This window comes from Pinus tabuliformis, chromosome 2_2 (genome assembly GCF_031772625.1).
Source record: "Pinus tabuliformis cultivar Carrire ecotype Pingquan chromosome 2_2, CPIR1, whole genome shotgun sequence".
Classification (NCBI taxonomy): domain Eukaryota; kingdom Viridiplantae; phylum Streptophyta; class Pinopsida; order Pinales; family Pinaceae; genus Pinus; species Pinus tabuliformis.
Genome location: NC_142300.1, coordinates 540363422 through 540379488, shown reverse-complemented (window position 1 = coordinate 540379488; position 16067 = coordinate 540363422). Strand labels below are relative to the sequence as shown.

Sequence of the window (16067 nt, the reverse complement as noted above, 5' to 3'; positions counted from 1 at the left end):
TGCTGCGTGATTGCTCTAATTGCCTGATCTCTGTTACCTATGGGCTCCCTGAGAATGTCCTGAAAATAATCTTTGAACTCCTTCTCCATATCTTTGTGTGCTTCTAATCTTGTTCCTTGTTGATTGTTTATAAATGCAATGTTATTATACATTCTTCTTTGGATGGCAGTTTTGTGGAAGAATTTGGTATTCTTCTCCCCCTCCTTGAGCCACCTAATTTTGGATTTTTGACGCCAGAGAATTTCCTCTTGTTGCCTGCGAGCTTCTATTTGGTTCCATAGGATCTATTCCTGATGTGTCTGCTCCTCTGTCCTACCTTCCAGGATGAGAGTTTGTTGAAGCGCGTTCATTTGCTGTTCCAACCTCTTGCGATTCTCCTGGATGTTGCCAAATTGTGTTCGATTCCAGCCTTTGAGGATTTGTTTTAAATTTTTCAATTTTTGTTGGAATTGATACATTTTGGCACCCTCTGGCGGGATGAAAGATTGCCATGCTTCACTTACCACTGTCTTAAAGTTTGGATTTGTGAGCCAGAAGGCTTCAAATCGGAAAGGTCTATTGCTGCGTGTACCTGGCCGAGACCATTGTAGCATTATAGGCCAATGATCGGATCCTCCTTGGGGTATGATAGAAGCGTGGAAGTCCCCTCCCAGATGTATTGCATTATCCGAAATGAGGAACCTATCGAGCCTAGAGGCTATATGATGTATGCCCTTGCGCTTATTGGTCCAAGTGAAGACTCCATTGGAGGTTGGAATATCCATGAGTTGATTGTTGTGAATGAATTCTCTGAGGCCATTGCTGTCACTTTCTAGCCTGATTCTGCCTCCTTTTTTCTCCTCCATTGATTTTATGATATTGAAGTTGCCGCCACCTATCCAGAGGGGGAACCGCCTGTTTTCATTGAGAATAGTAAGAGTTTCCAGAAGATCTAGTTTTTGCTGAAGGATCTGCGGAAAATACACATTTGAGAGATGCCCATGGATGTTGGTACCAATGAGATGGAATGATGCTTGGATGAGATGATGGGTGGCATGAAAATCATATAGAGTGAGGATCTGCGGATTCCACAAAATGGCTAATCCCCCTGAAGCCCCAGAGGAATCGACTGAAACTGAGCAGCTGCCTACCCAGATTTTGTTACAAATTCTTTCAATACCGGTGTTGTTGCTTTTTGTTTCTTGAAGAAAAACTATTGACGGTTTTTCTTGTTGAATCAGGTTTTTTATCATACGGTGTTTTGAGGGGCTATTAAGTCCTCTCACATTCCAGGAGATGAGCTTCATGGACAATGGGGTTTGGGTTTATAGAACTTTGTCAACTTAGGGAATCTCCCTGATTCCATAAGTATTTCTCCTACTATGATAGTCCTTTGAAGGTCTGTCTTGCGCCCCCTTTTCTTAGTTTCTTTGAGAATTTTTTTTCCGTCCCAAGGGCTTCCTGCTTGTATACCAAGACTTTTGTTGTGCTGCGCTTTGGTTAAGACTCCTTCAAGCCTGTCGATTTGCCAAGGGGGTATTGAGTTATATTCTTTCTGTTTGCAAGCCGTTTCAAGTTTGAAGATATCTAGACCATCTAGGCTGACATGCTCCGGATCTTCCTCCATGATGATAGGGGAACTCTGGTCTTCCATCTCTGCATCTTCCTGTAGACTGAGAGCAAGAGCTGCATCTAGATCCATAGCCGAGGGCTGCTGGTTGAAATCGAGAATAGATTTCCCCTGGGTAGAGGGGAAAGGGCTGAGGTCCCAAACCATTTTATTATCCAAAAGGGGACTGGTTGAAGGGCGAGAAGCGACTGGAATGGAGGACTGCATGGGGGCAGAGGGAGAATGGGAGGAGGAGGGCAAGGAGGTGTTCTCCTGAGGTTCCGAGCTTGGTTTGACCTGAGGATCAGGAGAGGAAAGCGAGATGAATCTGTTCTGGGTAACTGTTTTGATGGAGATGTCAGGGACAGCCTGGTTTTTCTTGGCATGCCTACGGCGGTTTGGAACTTTAGTGAATCCTTCCGAGTCTTTATTGGATTCATTGGTTGAAGATTTGGACTGTGAGTTCAGAGGGCAATCTCTGAAGAGATGGCCATGTTCATGGCATTTACGGCAACGAAAGGGGATATGCTCGTAATCTAAAGGCTGAGTCCATTCAAAATCATCGTGAAAGAGACTTACCGAGTCGGCTAGAGCTTTGGTCAGGTGCATCTGGACACAGATCCGGGCATACGAGGTGTATTTGCGGGTTTTTGTTTCCTCTGCAACTTTGATGAAGGTCCCTAGTTTGTTGCCAATATCTGCTAGCGTATCTTCTTTCCAATATTCCACTGGGAGGGAATACATACGTATCCATACTGGAGCCCAGCTGAAATCTTCTTTGTCAGGATTGAACCTTGGCTTCCATTCCGTGAGGTAAAGTCCTGAAGAGTTGAAAAAGTACGGGCCTCCTTCAAATATGCGTGATTTGTCTTCCACATAATGGAAAATGGCTGTGAAGAAGCCTTTCGGTCCAAGCTGCAGGGTAACCTGTCCTTTGGGCTTCCATTTTGAAGCTATCCATCCCTGCAGCGCCTTTTCAGTGGGCCAAAACCCAAGAAACTTTCCTATTAGCGCATGATCCTGCATGTACTGGATCTCACCATTAATGCGATGACTTGGAAGATCGACTTTGATTCTTTCTGCCGCCTTCGGGATGCAGGTAGCCGAGGTCGCCTTTGGCTGTGACGAAGAGGCTTTTTGTTGCGCATCTTGTTCTTTGTCAGCCGCATCGCTTTGCCGTTCGTCCTTTGTCCTCCCTGATCTGTTTCAGGGAAACCGCCAGGAGGGGTCAGAGGAATAGCATTCTGTTCAGTGTCAGAGGCTGGAGTTGAAAAAGGAGGGGGGGAGGATCCCACCCCTCCTGCAGGCGCAGCCATTGAAGGCCGTCAGAAGGAGCCCGGCGGCGCGAGCTCGGAGGATCAGGGGAGTGCAACAGTTAGGGTTAACAGAGTGCTTGCGGGCGGGGCGTTTTTCATCAGAGCTCCTTTCCGTTGAATATTTTGCCCGCAACAAGAAATGTCAAAAAAAAATAAAAAAATAATAATAATAATAATATTATATTAACATATATTAAATATTAAATGCTTAAATGAGTTATTAATATAATAATTACTAATATTTATAATAAAGATTACTTCCTTAAGTATTAATATTAGATATTAAGATTATTATTAAGGTTAAATGACATTAATATTAAGGATTTTAATAATAATTTAAATTAATAAATTAACTCATCAGTAAAAATAATTTATTCAAAAATCTACAATTAATATTATATATAAACAAGCCGACATTCAGCTGATTCTTAAATCTACTCTCCTCATAACTATTTAAATCCTTCAATTAAGCTCTTCTAATATCATCATTCAAAAAGCCCTGATGATAGATCCCAGTTGGGATTTGAAACGTTGAAGGAAAATGGTTTTTACTGTGGATTCTCCGGTAACTAAGTCAAAAGATATAAACCATAGATGTCTTAAATCTAGAATAAAACAATACTTACACTAACAATTTTTTTTTGTCACATAATATTATATTTAAAAATAATAAAACAATACTTACACTAACGATTTTTTTGAGACAAAAAAAATAATAATTTCCATTAAAAAATTTAAGTAAAATTACATTTTGTATGCGCCTAAAGCATACTCACTATCATTACTAGGACTAATGGAATCACTGCCAAAACCATTCCAGAAAACATTTTTACATATCATCTTGAGATTTACAAAGAGTGCTCAATATAAAAAAATCAATTACTTCAATTTCCTGCTTAATGTTACATACACTTTCTGGAGAGATGAAGTAATTGAAAGTAAAGAAAAAAATCAATTTACTTTTTCAATATTAAAGAAATATGTAATTCCTTCACTACCTAATATAGAGTTGGACATGCCATGTAAAAATAATATAATTGATATTACATAATATGTAATTCATTCTATGTTTAATTGACATGTAATAGGTAAAATAAAAATATACTAATAACAAAAAAATATTTTATTGTTAGCCATAAATAAAATATTTCAATGTCTATATTAAATAACATAGTTTTATATCAAATTTATATAAATAAAAACAAAGTAATTTAAATTAAAAAATTCTTATATTTTCACTACTTATTATAGAGTCATGTGTAATTTATTACATTCTTAACATGGAGTTAATATCTAACATTTAAAAAATATTAATCATAAAAAGAAAGTTTAATATGGATTATATACATATAGAGAATTCTTATTTTATTAATAGGTTTTTTAGGAAGGTTTTTAATTCATTTACATTTTAATATAGAGTTTACACTAACATTTTAAATATTAAAAACAAAATTTATATCTTTCTACGATCATATGGATTTATGTTTTCCATTTCAAAATATGATTGAAACATGTATTAACATTTTAATGTGTAGAATAGTGAATCATAAATAGAATATTTCAGCTATATATATATATATATATATTTTTTTTTTTTTTTTCCAAAGGAAAAATAGCAATTTTATTCATTTGAACAATATTACATGTAGTAAATGCTATAAGCATATGCATAATAACGGATCTGGTGACCAAGATGGCATGATCAAATAAAAACTCATGAGAGAGTTACCCTATTCTATTATTTCCTACCTTTTTTTTTTTTCCACTTTTCCCACTTTTTGCAAACCACTAGAATTGGGTGTCGATGATACAATGGTTCTTTGAGTCTCATTTATATTTGATGGAATTTATTTGTGAGAATCGAAGCCTTATGATGCATGAGTTCGTTTGGTACCAATTGCTGCTTTTTCAGAGGTAATCATCTCAATTTGTTGTTGATATTCAGTAGGCACTGAAACTAATGTTGAGTTGTGTTCTGCCTTGTCCTTCTGCGTGGTGTCCTGGGAGTTTTGAGCATTGTTATTTGTGGTATTATATGTGGTTTCTTATTCTTCTGTTTCAGTTGTCTGTGTTTCAGAAAACTGTCATCCTTTTGGCTTTTGTGGTTGTCTCTTTTTTCTTTCTTTTTTATTTTGAGGACAAGCACTTTGAAGATGACTAGTTTGAAGACATGTACGACATCTAAAGGCCATATTCTCATAGTCAAGGGGCTCAGACCTTGCTGATTGTTGGGATATAGCAAAATGCGATATGGTAATCCTTTACTAAGGTCTGCGTCCACATAGATTCTGGCAAAGGTGAAGATACCCTTTGTGACACGATCTGCATCTCTTTTAAAATTCCCCCCAAGGCATTCTCAATGCCTGCTAATACTTTGTGATGCCAAAAATGAAAAGATAGGTTATGTAACCTTACCCAAACTGGCATTTTGGAAATCACCATGGTATTTAAAACAAACCCTGGAAACCATGGTATCATGAATAGACCTGCAATACCCCAAAACCATGGTCCCTCATGTAAAGCATATTCCTTATCTTTTGCTGTGTCGAACTTGACAATGAAGAAACCTTTAGAGCATAAATGGATGTCATAGTTTTCTGTCCATGTGGAAAAAATCCATTGATGTAGTGCCTCCGATTTGGGCCAAAACCCATTGAATCTACAAATCACTGCTTTAGAAAGGAATTCATCATGAATCTCATTTACCTCAGGAAAATTAATTGTCAGAGTTGGCACCTGGGTCATCTGCTCCACAATGTAGGGACCAGGAGTAGTGGGAGGTTGTTTTGGTTTTTTTTGTGGCTCCATCTTCCCTTTGACTACATCTTTGAATGAAGTTGGGCCTTTTGAGCTTGTCCCAGGACATCCTCCTAGAAGTCTTGTGTTAAGGAAGATGGTTGAGTCGCATCCAATGTTATAATCATGTAGCTTGTATTCCTCCTGCAATACTTTCCCTGCATAAATCAGAGTTTGTAAACTAGCTGGTATACCCATCTTTTCTTGAATCATTTGTTTGAGAGTTTTTATCCACTCCCAACTCCAGACCTTCAAATAAACTGATTTCCCTTCAAGTGATCTGATAAAGAGATGGATCGAAGTTCCTTCAGGTGGATCTGACGTTGGATCTTCAAGATCCAGCCTTGAATTGCTCACCATTGGACAACGTTCTCAGCCTCCCTTTACTGCTTGTTGTAAATCAAGGGCACTATCATCCCTGTCTCGCAACTCCCACTGTCGTATGCATTTTGCATCCCTAGGGAAATGATCCCAGAATTGATGCAGAGGAAAATGTACAGATTGGTTTGCAGAGCCTTTGCATTGATCTGGTAAGAAAGTGGAGACTGCCTTATTTGGGGGATTAGTGTTTGTATTTGGAGTAAAAAATTCAGATCTGGCGAGAATGTTGATGTTAGGGATCCCACTCTGCTGTAAATCATGTGATCCACTGAGCCACAATGAGATCGACATATTTGTCTTGAGAAACATTGCCTGGTGGAGATCTCCATTTGGATTGGCTAGATCTGCGCCTGGTGAAACAACTTTGGTGCTATGTGGGGATAAAAATTGCATCTTGGGACTCTTGTAAACTTTGCGTCCAATGCATCATAGCCCGGTGTTTTGTGACTACTTCGGATCTGATTTCCTCTTGTTCTATTACTGCAATGATGGAAATGGAGGTGACCACGTCTACATTTTCAGGACCAGAAAAACCCCATTCCATGAGCTCCGTAGATCCCCATCATCCCCACCGTTCTTTGAGTCCCTCATCATATGTGAACATGATAGAATGATAATTGCAAGACTTGATTATAATGTGTAGAATATGAATTATAAATAAAATATTTCAATATCAACTATGTATATACTATATAAAATAAAAGATATAATAATAATAATAATAATAATAATAATAATAATAAAAATAAAGTTCAATATGGATTTTATATATATAAATAGAGAGAATCCTTATTCATTAATAGATTATTTTAGGGAGATTTGTAATACATTATATATATAAAGAGGGAGATAGAGAGTCCTAGGGATTTTAGATTTCCAAATATAATTGGGGCATATATTAACATTTTAATGTGTAAAATGTGAATCATAAATAAAATATTTCAATTTCATATATATACTAAAAAAAGAGTTTAATATGAATATTATATATATAGAGAGAGAATTCTTATTCCAATAATAAGGAAGATTTGTAAGTCATTCATTTTTTTAACATGGAGTCGACCTACGACATTTAAAAAAATATTTATAACAAAAAAAAATTATATATAGAGACATTTATATGTTTTCTACTTTCAAATATGATTGGGGCATGTATCAATATTTTGATGTGTAGAATGTGAATCATAAATAAAAAATTTCACTATCATCTATATATATATATATATATATGAGAGTGTGTTGCTCAAAATCAAGATAGTTTTATTTTAATCTCGAATCTACCAAAGCCAAGAGGAATCAAATATTTCAACGGAAACCTTCCCTAAAAAAGTTTGATCTTGAGAGATTTGATCCCTATGGGCGCTTGGTAGATCCGTAGTATAGATCTATGTTAATTAATTAAAAAAATGTCATATGCACAAGTATCACATAAAATGAGTACAAATATGAGATGTATCATGTTGTAAATGTTATTAAATGTTTTGACACTTATTATGGATTGATGCCTATCAAAATTTACTAACTAATATTATTATAACTTTTTAAATACAAAATCTATAATAACAATAATATTAAGAGAGAGAATCTTCGGCGAAAATCACATGGAAAATCAATTGACAATTGATTTTCCATGTGATTTTCGCCGAAGATTCTCTCTCTTAATTGATATGGATCACAGAAACCTGAACTCTATTAACAATAATATTGTTATAATTTATAAAACTATTTTAATATATATATATATATGAGAGAAATGGACCCCACTTTGATCAGGAAAGTTCAGAGAAAAAACATAACAGCTGTAATGATGTCGTAATGTCTCTGACTTGTTATTACGTAGCTCATCTCCCTGCTTTTCACCTTTCATGGCTAAAAAACAAATCAAACAAACCCTCTTAACATTTTTTGAGTGTAATATTAAATATAACCCACTGTAATGTTGTTTTGAGTTGAGGTGAAGTCCAAAATTGGTGACAAACCTTCTTAACATTTGTTTAGTGTAATATTAACATAACCCACCTTAATGTTGTTGTTTTGAGTTGAGGTGAAGTCCAAAATTGGTGACAATTTACACAATACTGAGTTTCAGTGCACTCTAATATGGGTTTTACCTGAAACCTTTGAAACTACATAACATAGAAGTCTGAAACCTTTGAAACTACATAACATAGAAGTCTCGATCTTGTTCCTGGTAAAAATTGGATAGCTTTTGCTTAAAAGAAAAGAAAAAAAAAAAAAACAAAAAAAAAACTGAATATACTGGAATGTCCATTGCAGGGAAATTTACTCCAATGAACGAAGTTTGATTGTCAACGCATCATCCTACTCCTATGGAACTTCACTTGAAGATCTTGAAGTGACATGTCTTGGAAGTTTCTAAGAAAAGACACAAGCTACTGTAATTGTGTCTGTGACTTGTAGTTGTTACGTATCAGTGTCCTATCCTTGTGATTTGAACTATCATGGGAACTATAAACACTCCTGTATTAATAATCAACCAAGTTCTGTTGACATTTCTCCCTATTCAACTGTAATATTAGTGTGTAATAATATATGTCATAGCCTGTTCTAAGGTTCTTGGATAGATGGTTTAATCTGAAAAACTTTGAAGCAACATAGTTTAGGAATTTTCAATCCTTCTTCATGTGGTAAATTATAAAAATTCACCATCATTTTGATTCTTGACACTTTCTGTAAGGCTTCCTGGAAGTCACATCCTTCACAGAGTGACCCCACTTGAAAAGAAAAATGGAAGTTTCTGAGAAAAAGGCATAGCTTAGTATATGGTGTTTCTGACTTGTGGTTGTTATTCACTTATTTGCCATATTCTCATCCCCATGATACTTGCATCGTTGGCAGCTTCTGTGTCATATCCTGTGAAATATCTTTAACTTGTGGTTGTTATGTCCGGTTACACTGCAATAACCGTGCAATCGGATTTGCCTGGAGGTTACATGTGACCGTGAGAGAGGTGAAGTAGGCAGGGAATTTGGTTATATATAGTGTCGGGCGACTATCTCAAAATGCACGAGAAGTAATTGTGCATTGGTTTAATGGTAAGCGTTTTTTTCCAGATTTCTTCCCTTCTGGCATGTTGGCATTCCTTTTCTCAGTTATTATTATCTGAATTTTGCTGTTAATTCTCTGAATAATCTGAGATCCTTGTGAGAGATACTGAGATATATATCATAGTGTGAAGGAATCAGTGGTGGGATTCGAACTGCTGCAGCTGTGGAGGAAATTAGGAGGGTATCTTTGAGGGGTGGGATTCGATCTGTTGCTGCAGCCGTGGAAGAAATCAGGAGGGTATCTTCGTTGAGGGTACCAAGAGAAGAAAATAAGTCCAATCAAGGAAAATCAAGGTCTGTCAAGTTGTGGCAACACGGCTATTATCAGAATTTTTTTCCTGTTCCATCTCCATGACAGCAGAAGGAGGAGGTTTATGCGCCGTAGGAACGCTGTTGGTGCACTAGAGAGGACTACGTCGCCGCACGGCGGAAGAGGAGCTTTGCCCTCGGAAGGCGGAAGCCCATCTGATCTCCAGTTTCTTGCAGGAGGCGGCCGTCAGCTTGCCCTTTTCTGCCTCGCCCATCCATTTCTTCTGAGCGAAGAAGTTTGGGAGAGGGAGAGGTAGTTAGGCGTCCATCAATTGCTCATATTATTTGTTAACAACCATGTTGACCATAAAAAGATGTCCCACTATTCTATCTAACTACCAGGAGGCTTCTGAAGGCCTGGGCTGCGGCCGTAACTGTTTAGGCCAGTGCTGTGTTCCAGGTAGAATTCAGTCTCTCTTCAGGCTTTTCAAATTTTCCCTTTTAATTCATATGGGGTTTTAGTTTTGTGTCTTTAGGCTTAAATTTTGGTATTTGGGGTGTTAGTTTTGTTTCTTTTATGTTACAGTTTTGGTGGTAATTTCCACTGGTACCTGATGTATGTGGAAGGTGGTTTGTGTTTATCATAGCATAGTTGTTTATGATTGTTAGTTTTACAGTAAATATTTGATAACCAGGTTAATTTAATTGGCTGTTATTAATATTGTTTGAATGTTTGGTTTATTGTGCATCCTATGTATATAAAAACTTAAATTGACATCTCAGATTTTCAATTTCAAATTTTGAATATCTTAAGTGTTTAAGTTAATTAGGTTTGCATTCTTAACAAAATGTTACTGTTCATTCTGATTCATAATAAGGTGCTTATTCATTTGACTGTTAACCATGAGAGTCCTCAATGAATGACAAACTTATCTTTTTGGAAAGTCAGATCTTTTGTTTGTGTTCATTGATATGCTGATTTTGAAGTTGGTGGATTTTATTAGGTACATCTAGTTTACTACTTATGTTTGGTCTCATCGATAGTGGTTTTTGGTGGCTTTTATTAGGTACATCTAGTTTGCTACTTATGTTTGGTCTCATCGATAGTGGTTTTTGATCACATCGATAGTGGTTTTTGATCAGCTTGTTAATTATGTTTTTTTGGTTGGCTTGATATATGAGAATTTGAATTTTGAATCACATAATTTACATAATATTTTTTAACAAGACGATTGTCAATTAAAATTCTCCTGTAATTACGTTAGGTCCTGTTGGTAGTGGTGTTTTGATCTTGTCTTTTGTCCAGAGGTTGTGCTGGATTGGTTGCTGAGCAAGTCTGGTTAAATTCCTATATGGGCGTTTTTAGTTTGTTTGACTTTCTCTTTACATTATATGCCATGTTATTCTGGTTTAATTTGATCTCAATCAAGAATGGGACAATATCTGCTTCAGCTTTTAGTGCTCGATTGCGATGTTTAGAGGGGCAATTTCTGTGATTGTGGTTTAGTTCCACACTTATTCAGTGAACTGTCAGTAAGTACTTTCAGTTACCCTCTTGTTCAAAAAACTGTGATAATGATCCCATACATATTTTTAAGATTCAAAATCCACACAGGATTGTGATTGTTTCATTGTATGTCGGGCTGCTAATTCTACAGGTGTTGGATTCCAACATCTGGTCGGTTAGTTTTGGTTTGAGAATCAGGTTTGAATGCTAATTTGCATGTTTCATTAATCAAGTTAGAGGATGGTTCTTGTTCTCTGTAAATCTTATTTTTCATAAGATTTTGGTGCACTTGGATTATTGTTTCGTTGTTTTTTTGGGAAATTTTGGATTTGAATCGATTAGACTTTTTCTCCTTTCCCTTTTCAGACCTTGCCCTCTAAACGCTCAGTTTGGCTTAATTTTGAACCTTTGTGGTTTTAAATTTTGAATCTTGGCGATTTCAATGTCACAATGGGCCATTTTTCTTGAGATTGTTGTTTTTGTGATGTGTTCCTAAATGCAATTAAAATCAGTGACATATCTCTTATTGGGGATTTTCTTCCACGATAATATGACTACCACTTCTGAGCAGTGATTCTGATGCTTGTATTTGATTTCAGGCTCGAAGTTGCCTTTGTATACCTTCAAGAGAAGGCACACCATTGTTGGAGAGAAACATGTAGATAATGATGTTAATTTGACAGATGTTCCTTCCCTTGACAGTCTGCTTCTTGGGCTGGTGAGAATCATTTCCTTTTTCTGGTTTTGTGGGGTGGCGCAACACCATTTTAAGGATATTTTCTTTTAAGAAACATATACCAATGCTGACATCTTCTTTCCAATGGTGAGTTGGCAGTGGGAGGAAAGGATGCAGAGGGGTTTGTTCCGCTATGATGTTACTATTTGTGAAACCAAGGTTGGAATTATGTCAAAACCATTTTCCAATTATCAGTTGTTTGAAGAATACTCTTTGTAGAATATCCTTTTTTTAACAACTGATTCTGTCGTTGAGGTATGTTCAACTGTTCCAATTTGGGTATGGCTTTAGGGGGGCAATTTTTATTAGGTGAGGTTTTGATATGGATTAAATCCCCAAATGTTGTGTGGAAATGGTTGTAGGTCATCCCTGGTAATTATGGCTTCATTGCTCAGCTGAATGAAGGGCGCCATCTTAAGAAACGTCCCACTGAATTTCGAGTGGACAAGGTGCTGCAGGACTTTGATCCCTGTAAGTTCAACTTCACTAAAGTAGGGCAGGAAGAGGTGATCTTCCGTTTTGAAGAAAGTGAGGAAGACAAAGTTCAGTACTTGGAAAAGGCCCCTGTCTTGGACAGTCCAAACGTGATTGCTATCAATGTAAGTGAAATTAACGATGATGGTAACTATCAATTTAGTGTTTGAAGTGTTTCTATGTTGAAAGATGATGTTCATGGATCATCTTTATTCAACTGCAGGTGAGTCCAATTGAATATGGGCATGTGCTTCTCGTGCCAAGAGTGCTAGACTGCTTACCCCAACGCATCGACCATGATAGCTTACTGTTAGCTCTGCATTTGGCTGTGGAGGCTGGCAACCCATCTTTTCGCCTTGGCTACAATAGCCTGGGAGCATTTGCAACTATAAACCATCTGCACTTCCAGGTACTATCACGGTTACAAAATCTGACCCGTCTATAAAACTGTTTTATTCACCTTTTGAACAATAACAAGAGGAGGTTAAAGAAGACATTGTTTTAACTTTTCACTGTTCAGTCCATTGGCTCCGATAGGTTTTTTGGTCTGTAGAGATGTCTGAAAATTTTTGCAATTTGGCATGATGAATCGAACATTGTGGCAGGCTTATTACTTGGCTCGTCCTTTCCCTGTTGAAAAAGCACCAACGAAAAGAGTACCATGGAAGTCTGAGAAAACTGGGGTCAAGATATTTGAACTCTGCAACTACCCTGTTAGAGGCCTAGTTTTTGAAGGGGGTAATACTTTGGAAGACCTCTGTAATGCCGTTGGCAGCTCCTGCATCTGTCTACAAGATAACAACATACCATACAACGTGCTCATTGCAGATTGCGGCAAAAGAGTTTTTCTGTTCCCTCAGGTACAAAACAGTAACATATTAACATAGTTCCAATTTTGGTTGCTTCCTCAAGTAGTGTAGTAGATTGATGATATTGTTGAGACATTATTGTTCCTTTTTGTGAAGTTTAGAATTTCTTAATATATTTCTGAAAACCCTCTGCTGTTTCTGTAACCAGTGCTATGCAGAGAAACAAGCGTTGGGAGAAGTGAACCAAGAGATATTAGACACTCAAGTTAATCCAGCTGTGTGGGAAATCAGTGGCCACATGGTTTTGAAGAGGAAGCAAGACTTTGACAGGGCTTCTGAGGATTATGCATGGAAATTACTTGCTGAAGTCTCTTTGTCAGAGGAAAGATTTGAAGAAGTTAAAGCTTATATTTTGGAAGCAGCAGCTACTGAGGAGATGCAAGTAGAAGAAGAGGAACATGCTGATATTGTTGTGGAAGATGGCGTTCCTCTTTATGATTCCTCGAAGAATACCATAATGCCCCTATGCACATGAATGAAGGATTCGTGCCACCATGATCGAACTATTTACTTTCTGTTTTCAAAACTATCATGTTAGTAGAACCTTGTCTATATGCTACATATTGCATAGCTATTATCTTAGCAGAACCTTATCTATGTGCTCCATATTGCATATAAAATGCTGGTTGGACATAGCATATCTATATTCATATATTTTCTTCTTGTTTCTTTGTATACAAGGATATGGAAATTTAGTATTTTGGCTGTTATTTGTGTTAAGACTTGTTATGGGTTCTTTTATCTTGTTGTTGGAAAATAAACTATTTGCAATGCTGCTCATGTTAGGACATTAATTATGAATGTTTGGAGTTGTTTGAATGTTAGAGGAGCCTTTGTATTAACTGTTAAGTGCATAATTGAATATGTGACTGGTTCATTGTTGTAAATTGACAACTAATTATGTAAATTTGGGTAAAATGCTATGTTGCCAGGAAACGTGGGTTCGGGGACGGGTACGGGTGCGGGGACGGGGACGGGGACGTCATTTTTCGAAACAGGGTGCGTGGGTTCGTCGGGGTATATATATATATATATATATATATTATATTTTATGAATTATAATATATATGAATTTGTGTATTTTTCAACTTTAAACAAGAAAATTAAATTATTTATGATTTAAGCTTTAAATATTTAAACATGCACATCATTGAACATTCAACATTCACAATAAAATTTCAAAATTTCTAGTTAGATATCAAGTGCAAATTGGAGTTTACATATTAATAAGAATCATGATATATGTCCATCGTCATAATACATTCAAAATTTGTCTTAAGGCATCTCCAAACAAGAACTGGGAAATTTTAAAATACTAAAATAAAAGTATCTAATAGTGAACAATGGCTTCCTCAAGCGATGTCATCAACATCACTCAGATTTTTAGTTAACATGCTCTCCAGGTAGGGATCACTCTCATCTTGAGGCTCTTGCTCATCCATAGCAATTGGAGGTAGCTCAATAAGGCCATCTGGTTGTATCTCCTCGTCCACACACATAGCATCGTTTGTGTATTGATCCCATCTCTTGAAAGGACCCTCATATCCAGGGTCTTTTCGAGATATGAGACGAAGTGTGCTATGAACGTACACTAAGTTCTCTGCCTTCTTTGAGCCCAACATATTTCTCTTTACTAAATGGATAAAGGCATAAGTACTCCAATTCCTCTCACAAGATGAAGAACTAGCTACCTAAAATATTAGGGGAAGCCCATTAAATTAATTAAAAAATAAAATATAAAAACTAAAATGAACCCCAAAGAACCCAAAAGAACCTGATTTTGGGGTTCCAAGTACCCATCATCAGGGTTCTCCGTACCCGTCAAGACAAAAGAACCCAATTTTTTTTAAGAAGAACCCGGTTCTTATGGGTTCTTCTCAGAAGCACCCGAACCCGAATCTGGTACTTGGGGACGAGAACGGGTTCGCGAACCCCACCCCCGGGTTTGGGAACCCATGCAACATAGGTAAAATGTATTAGTTATTAACAAGTTAGTTTTATATTGAAACATCAGTGATGTAACTGAGGAGGTTCATATAAAACTGATGAATCCCTGAACTATTGTAAGGAGAGTCATTTATTGATTGAATAGAGATTCCAATCCCTTGCCCCGTGGATGTTTCCTTGACACTCTATCAGGGTTTTACCACGTAAATCCTGAGTTATTACTTGTGTTGTTATATTCAGTTTCCAATTTGTTTCTTGTTTTATTAATTGCTCAAACCTACAAATGGTGTCAGAGCCAGTTACTTGAATTGAAGGTCTTGGAGAAATCAGAGCTCGAGAGAGAAATTTGCTGCGTGTTAAAGACCTCATTGCTGCGTGGAGGCTTATTAATCTGCTGCGTGCGTGTTAAACGCTGTGAGTGCTGCTTGTTAAAAGACTGTGTGTTAAAAGCTGTGAGTGCCCAGAACTGCCAAAGGCTGAGGAGGAGGAGCCCGGAAGCATGGAACGAGGAACGATATGCAAGGGATCCGTGTGGACCAGAGCATGTGAAGACTTGAGCCATCTGCGTGGACCAGAGCCATCAAGCATTGGAAGAGGATGACCGTGTGTGCCTCTGCGTATCCCGTACCAGAACCGCAACCTGCCAAGAAGGTCACCTGCGTGTGAAGAAGGTTTTGCCTCTGTGGAAGATCTGGGTAAAATAATTTGAAAGATTTTTATTTTTATTTTTTTCTTCAGAAATTCATTAAAATTTGAAGGAAAGGAAAACAAAGGGTTTTTTGAAGGAAAGAAAAACAAAGGGTTTTTCATTAATTTGAAGGAACAACAAGATTAGTTTTTTTGGTTAATAAAAAAACCTAGTTGAAGACAGAAATCAGGGTTATAGAAAAAGGGGACAACAAAAATAGTTTTCTTTTTGTTGTTGAAAAGAAAGAAACACTAGTTGTTAGCAGATTGTGGTGAAATTTAACCCTAGAAGTATGGTCTAGAAGCAAACTAGAAAGAAATGGCCAAAATGTCAAATGCAAAGTTCGAGGTGAAGAAATTCACCGACAAGAGCAACTTTGCTCTTTGGAAACTGAAAGTTAGGGATTTGTTGGTGCAACAAGGGTTGCACAAGGCATTAGATGGGGCAA

At 37.0% G+C, this 16067-nt stretch overlaps 2 protein-coding genes and 1 pseudogene across 3 annotated transcripts in view; 2 read left to right on the top strand and 1 right to left on the bottom strand.

The window, feature by feature from the left end:
* Window positions 1-284: 284 nt before the first annotated feature.
* LOC149193744 (uncharacterized) lies at window positions 285-2614 on the bottom strand. The gene is made up of 3 exons (XM_089407423.1): window positions 1453-2614; window positions 504-1126; window positions 285-377 (listed from the first exon to the last, which is right to left on the bottom strand). The coding sequence occupies exons 1-3, from the start codon at window positions 2612-2614 to the stop codon at window positions 285-287; spliced, it is 1878 nt and encodes a 625-aa protein (XP_089263549.1).
* Window positions 2615-9097: 6483 nt separating this feature from the next.
* Window positions 9098-13704, top strand: LOC149193743 (GDP-L-galactose phosphorylase 1-like; annotated as a pseudogene). Its single transcript, XR_016254467.1, has 7 exons — window positions 9098-9858; window positions 11505-11623; window positions 11741-11800; window positions 12004-12240; window positions 12339-12524; window positions 12721-12975; window positions 13133-13704. The product of XR_016254467.1 is annotated as a GDP-L-galactose phosphorylase 1-like (transcript).
* Window positions 13379-16067, top strand: part of LOC149193742 (GDP-L-galactose phosphorylase 1-like) — a 29085-nt gene continuing 26396 nt past the window's right edge. The window contains exons 1-2 of the mRNA XM_089404888.1: window positions 13379-13517; window positions 13917-13983. Of these exons, the coding sequence (XP_089261014.1) occupies window positions 13479-13517; window positions 13917-13983 (106 nt within the window). The 5' untranslated portion in view covers window positions 13379-13478. The remainder of the gene's footprint in view (window positions 13518-13916; window positions 13984-16067) is intronic.

Bases quoted from the DNA above. Each gene is read 5' to 3' on its own strand.
- LOC149193744 (XM_089407423.1), bottom strand. From the start codon at position 2,614: ATGCAGGATCATGCGCTAATAGGAAAGTTTCTTGGGTTTTGGCCCACT. The intron at 1,127-1,452 runs GTATACAAGCAG...AAATCTGGGTAG, and splicing joins GCAGCACAACAAAAGTCTTG to GCAGCTGCTCAGTTTCAGTC. The intron at 378-503 runs GTAAGTGAAGCA...GGCAACATCCAG, and splicing joins ATCCAAACTTTAAGACAGTG to GAGAATCGCAAGAGGTTGGA.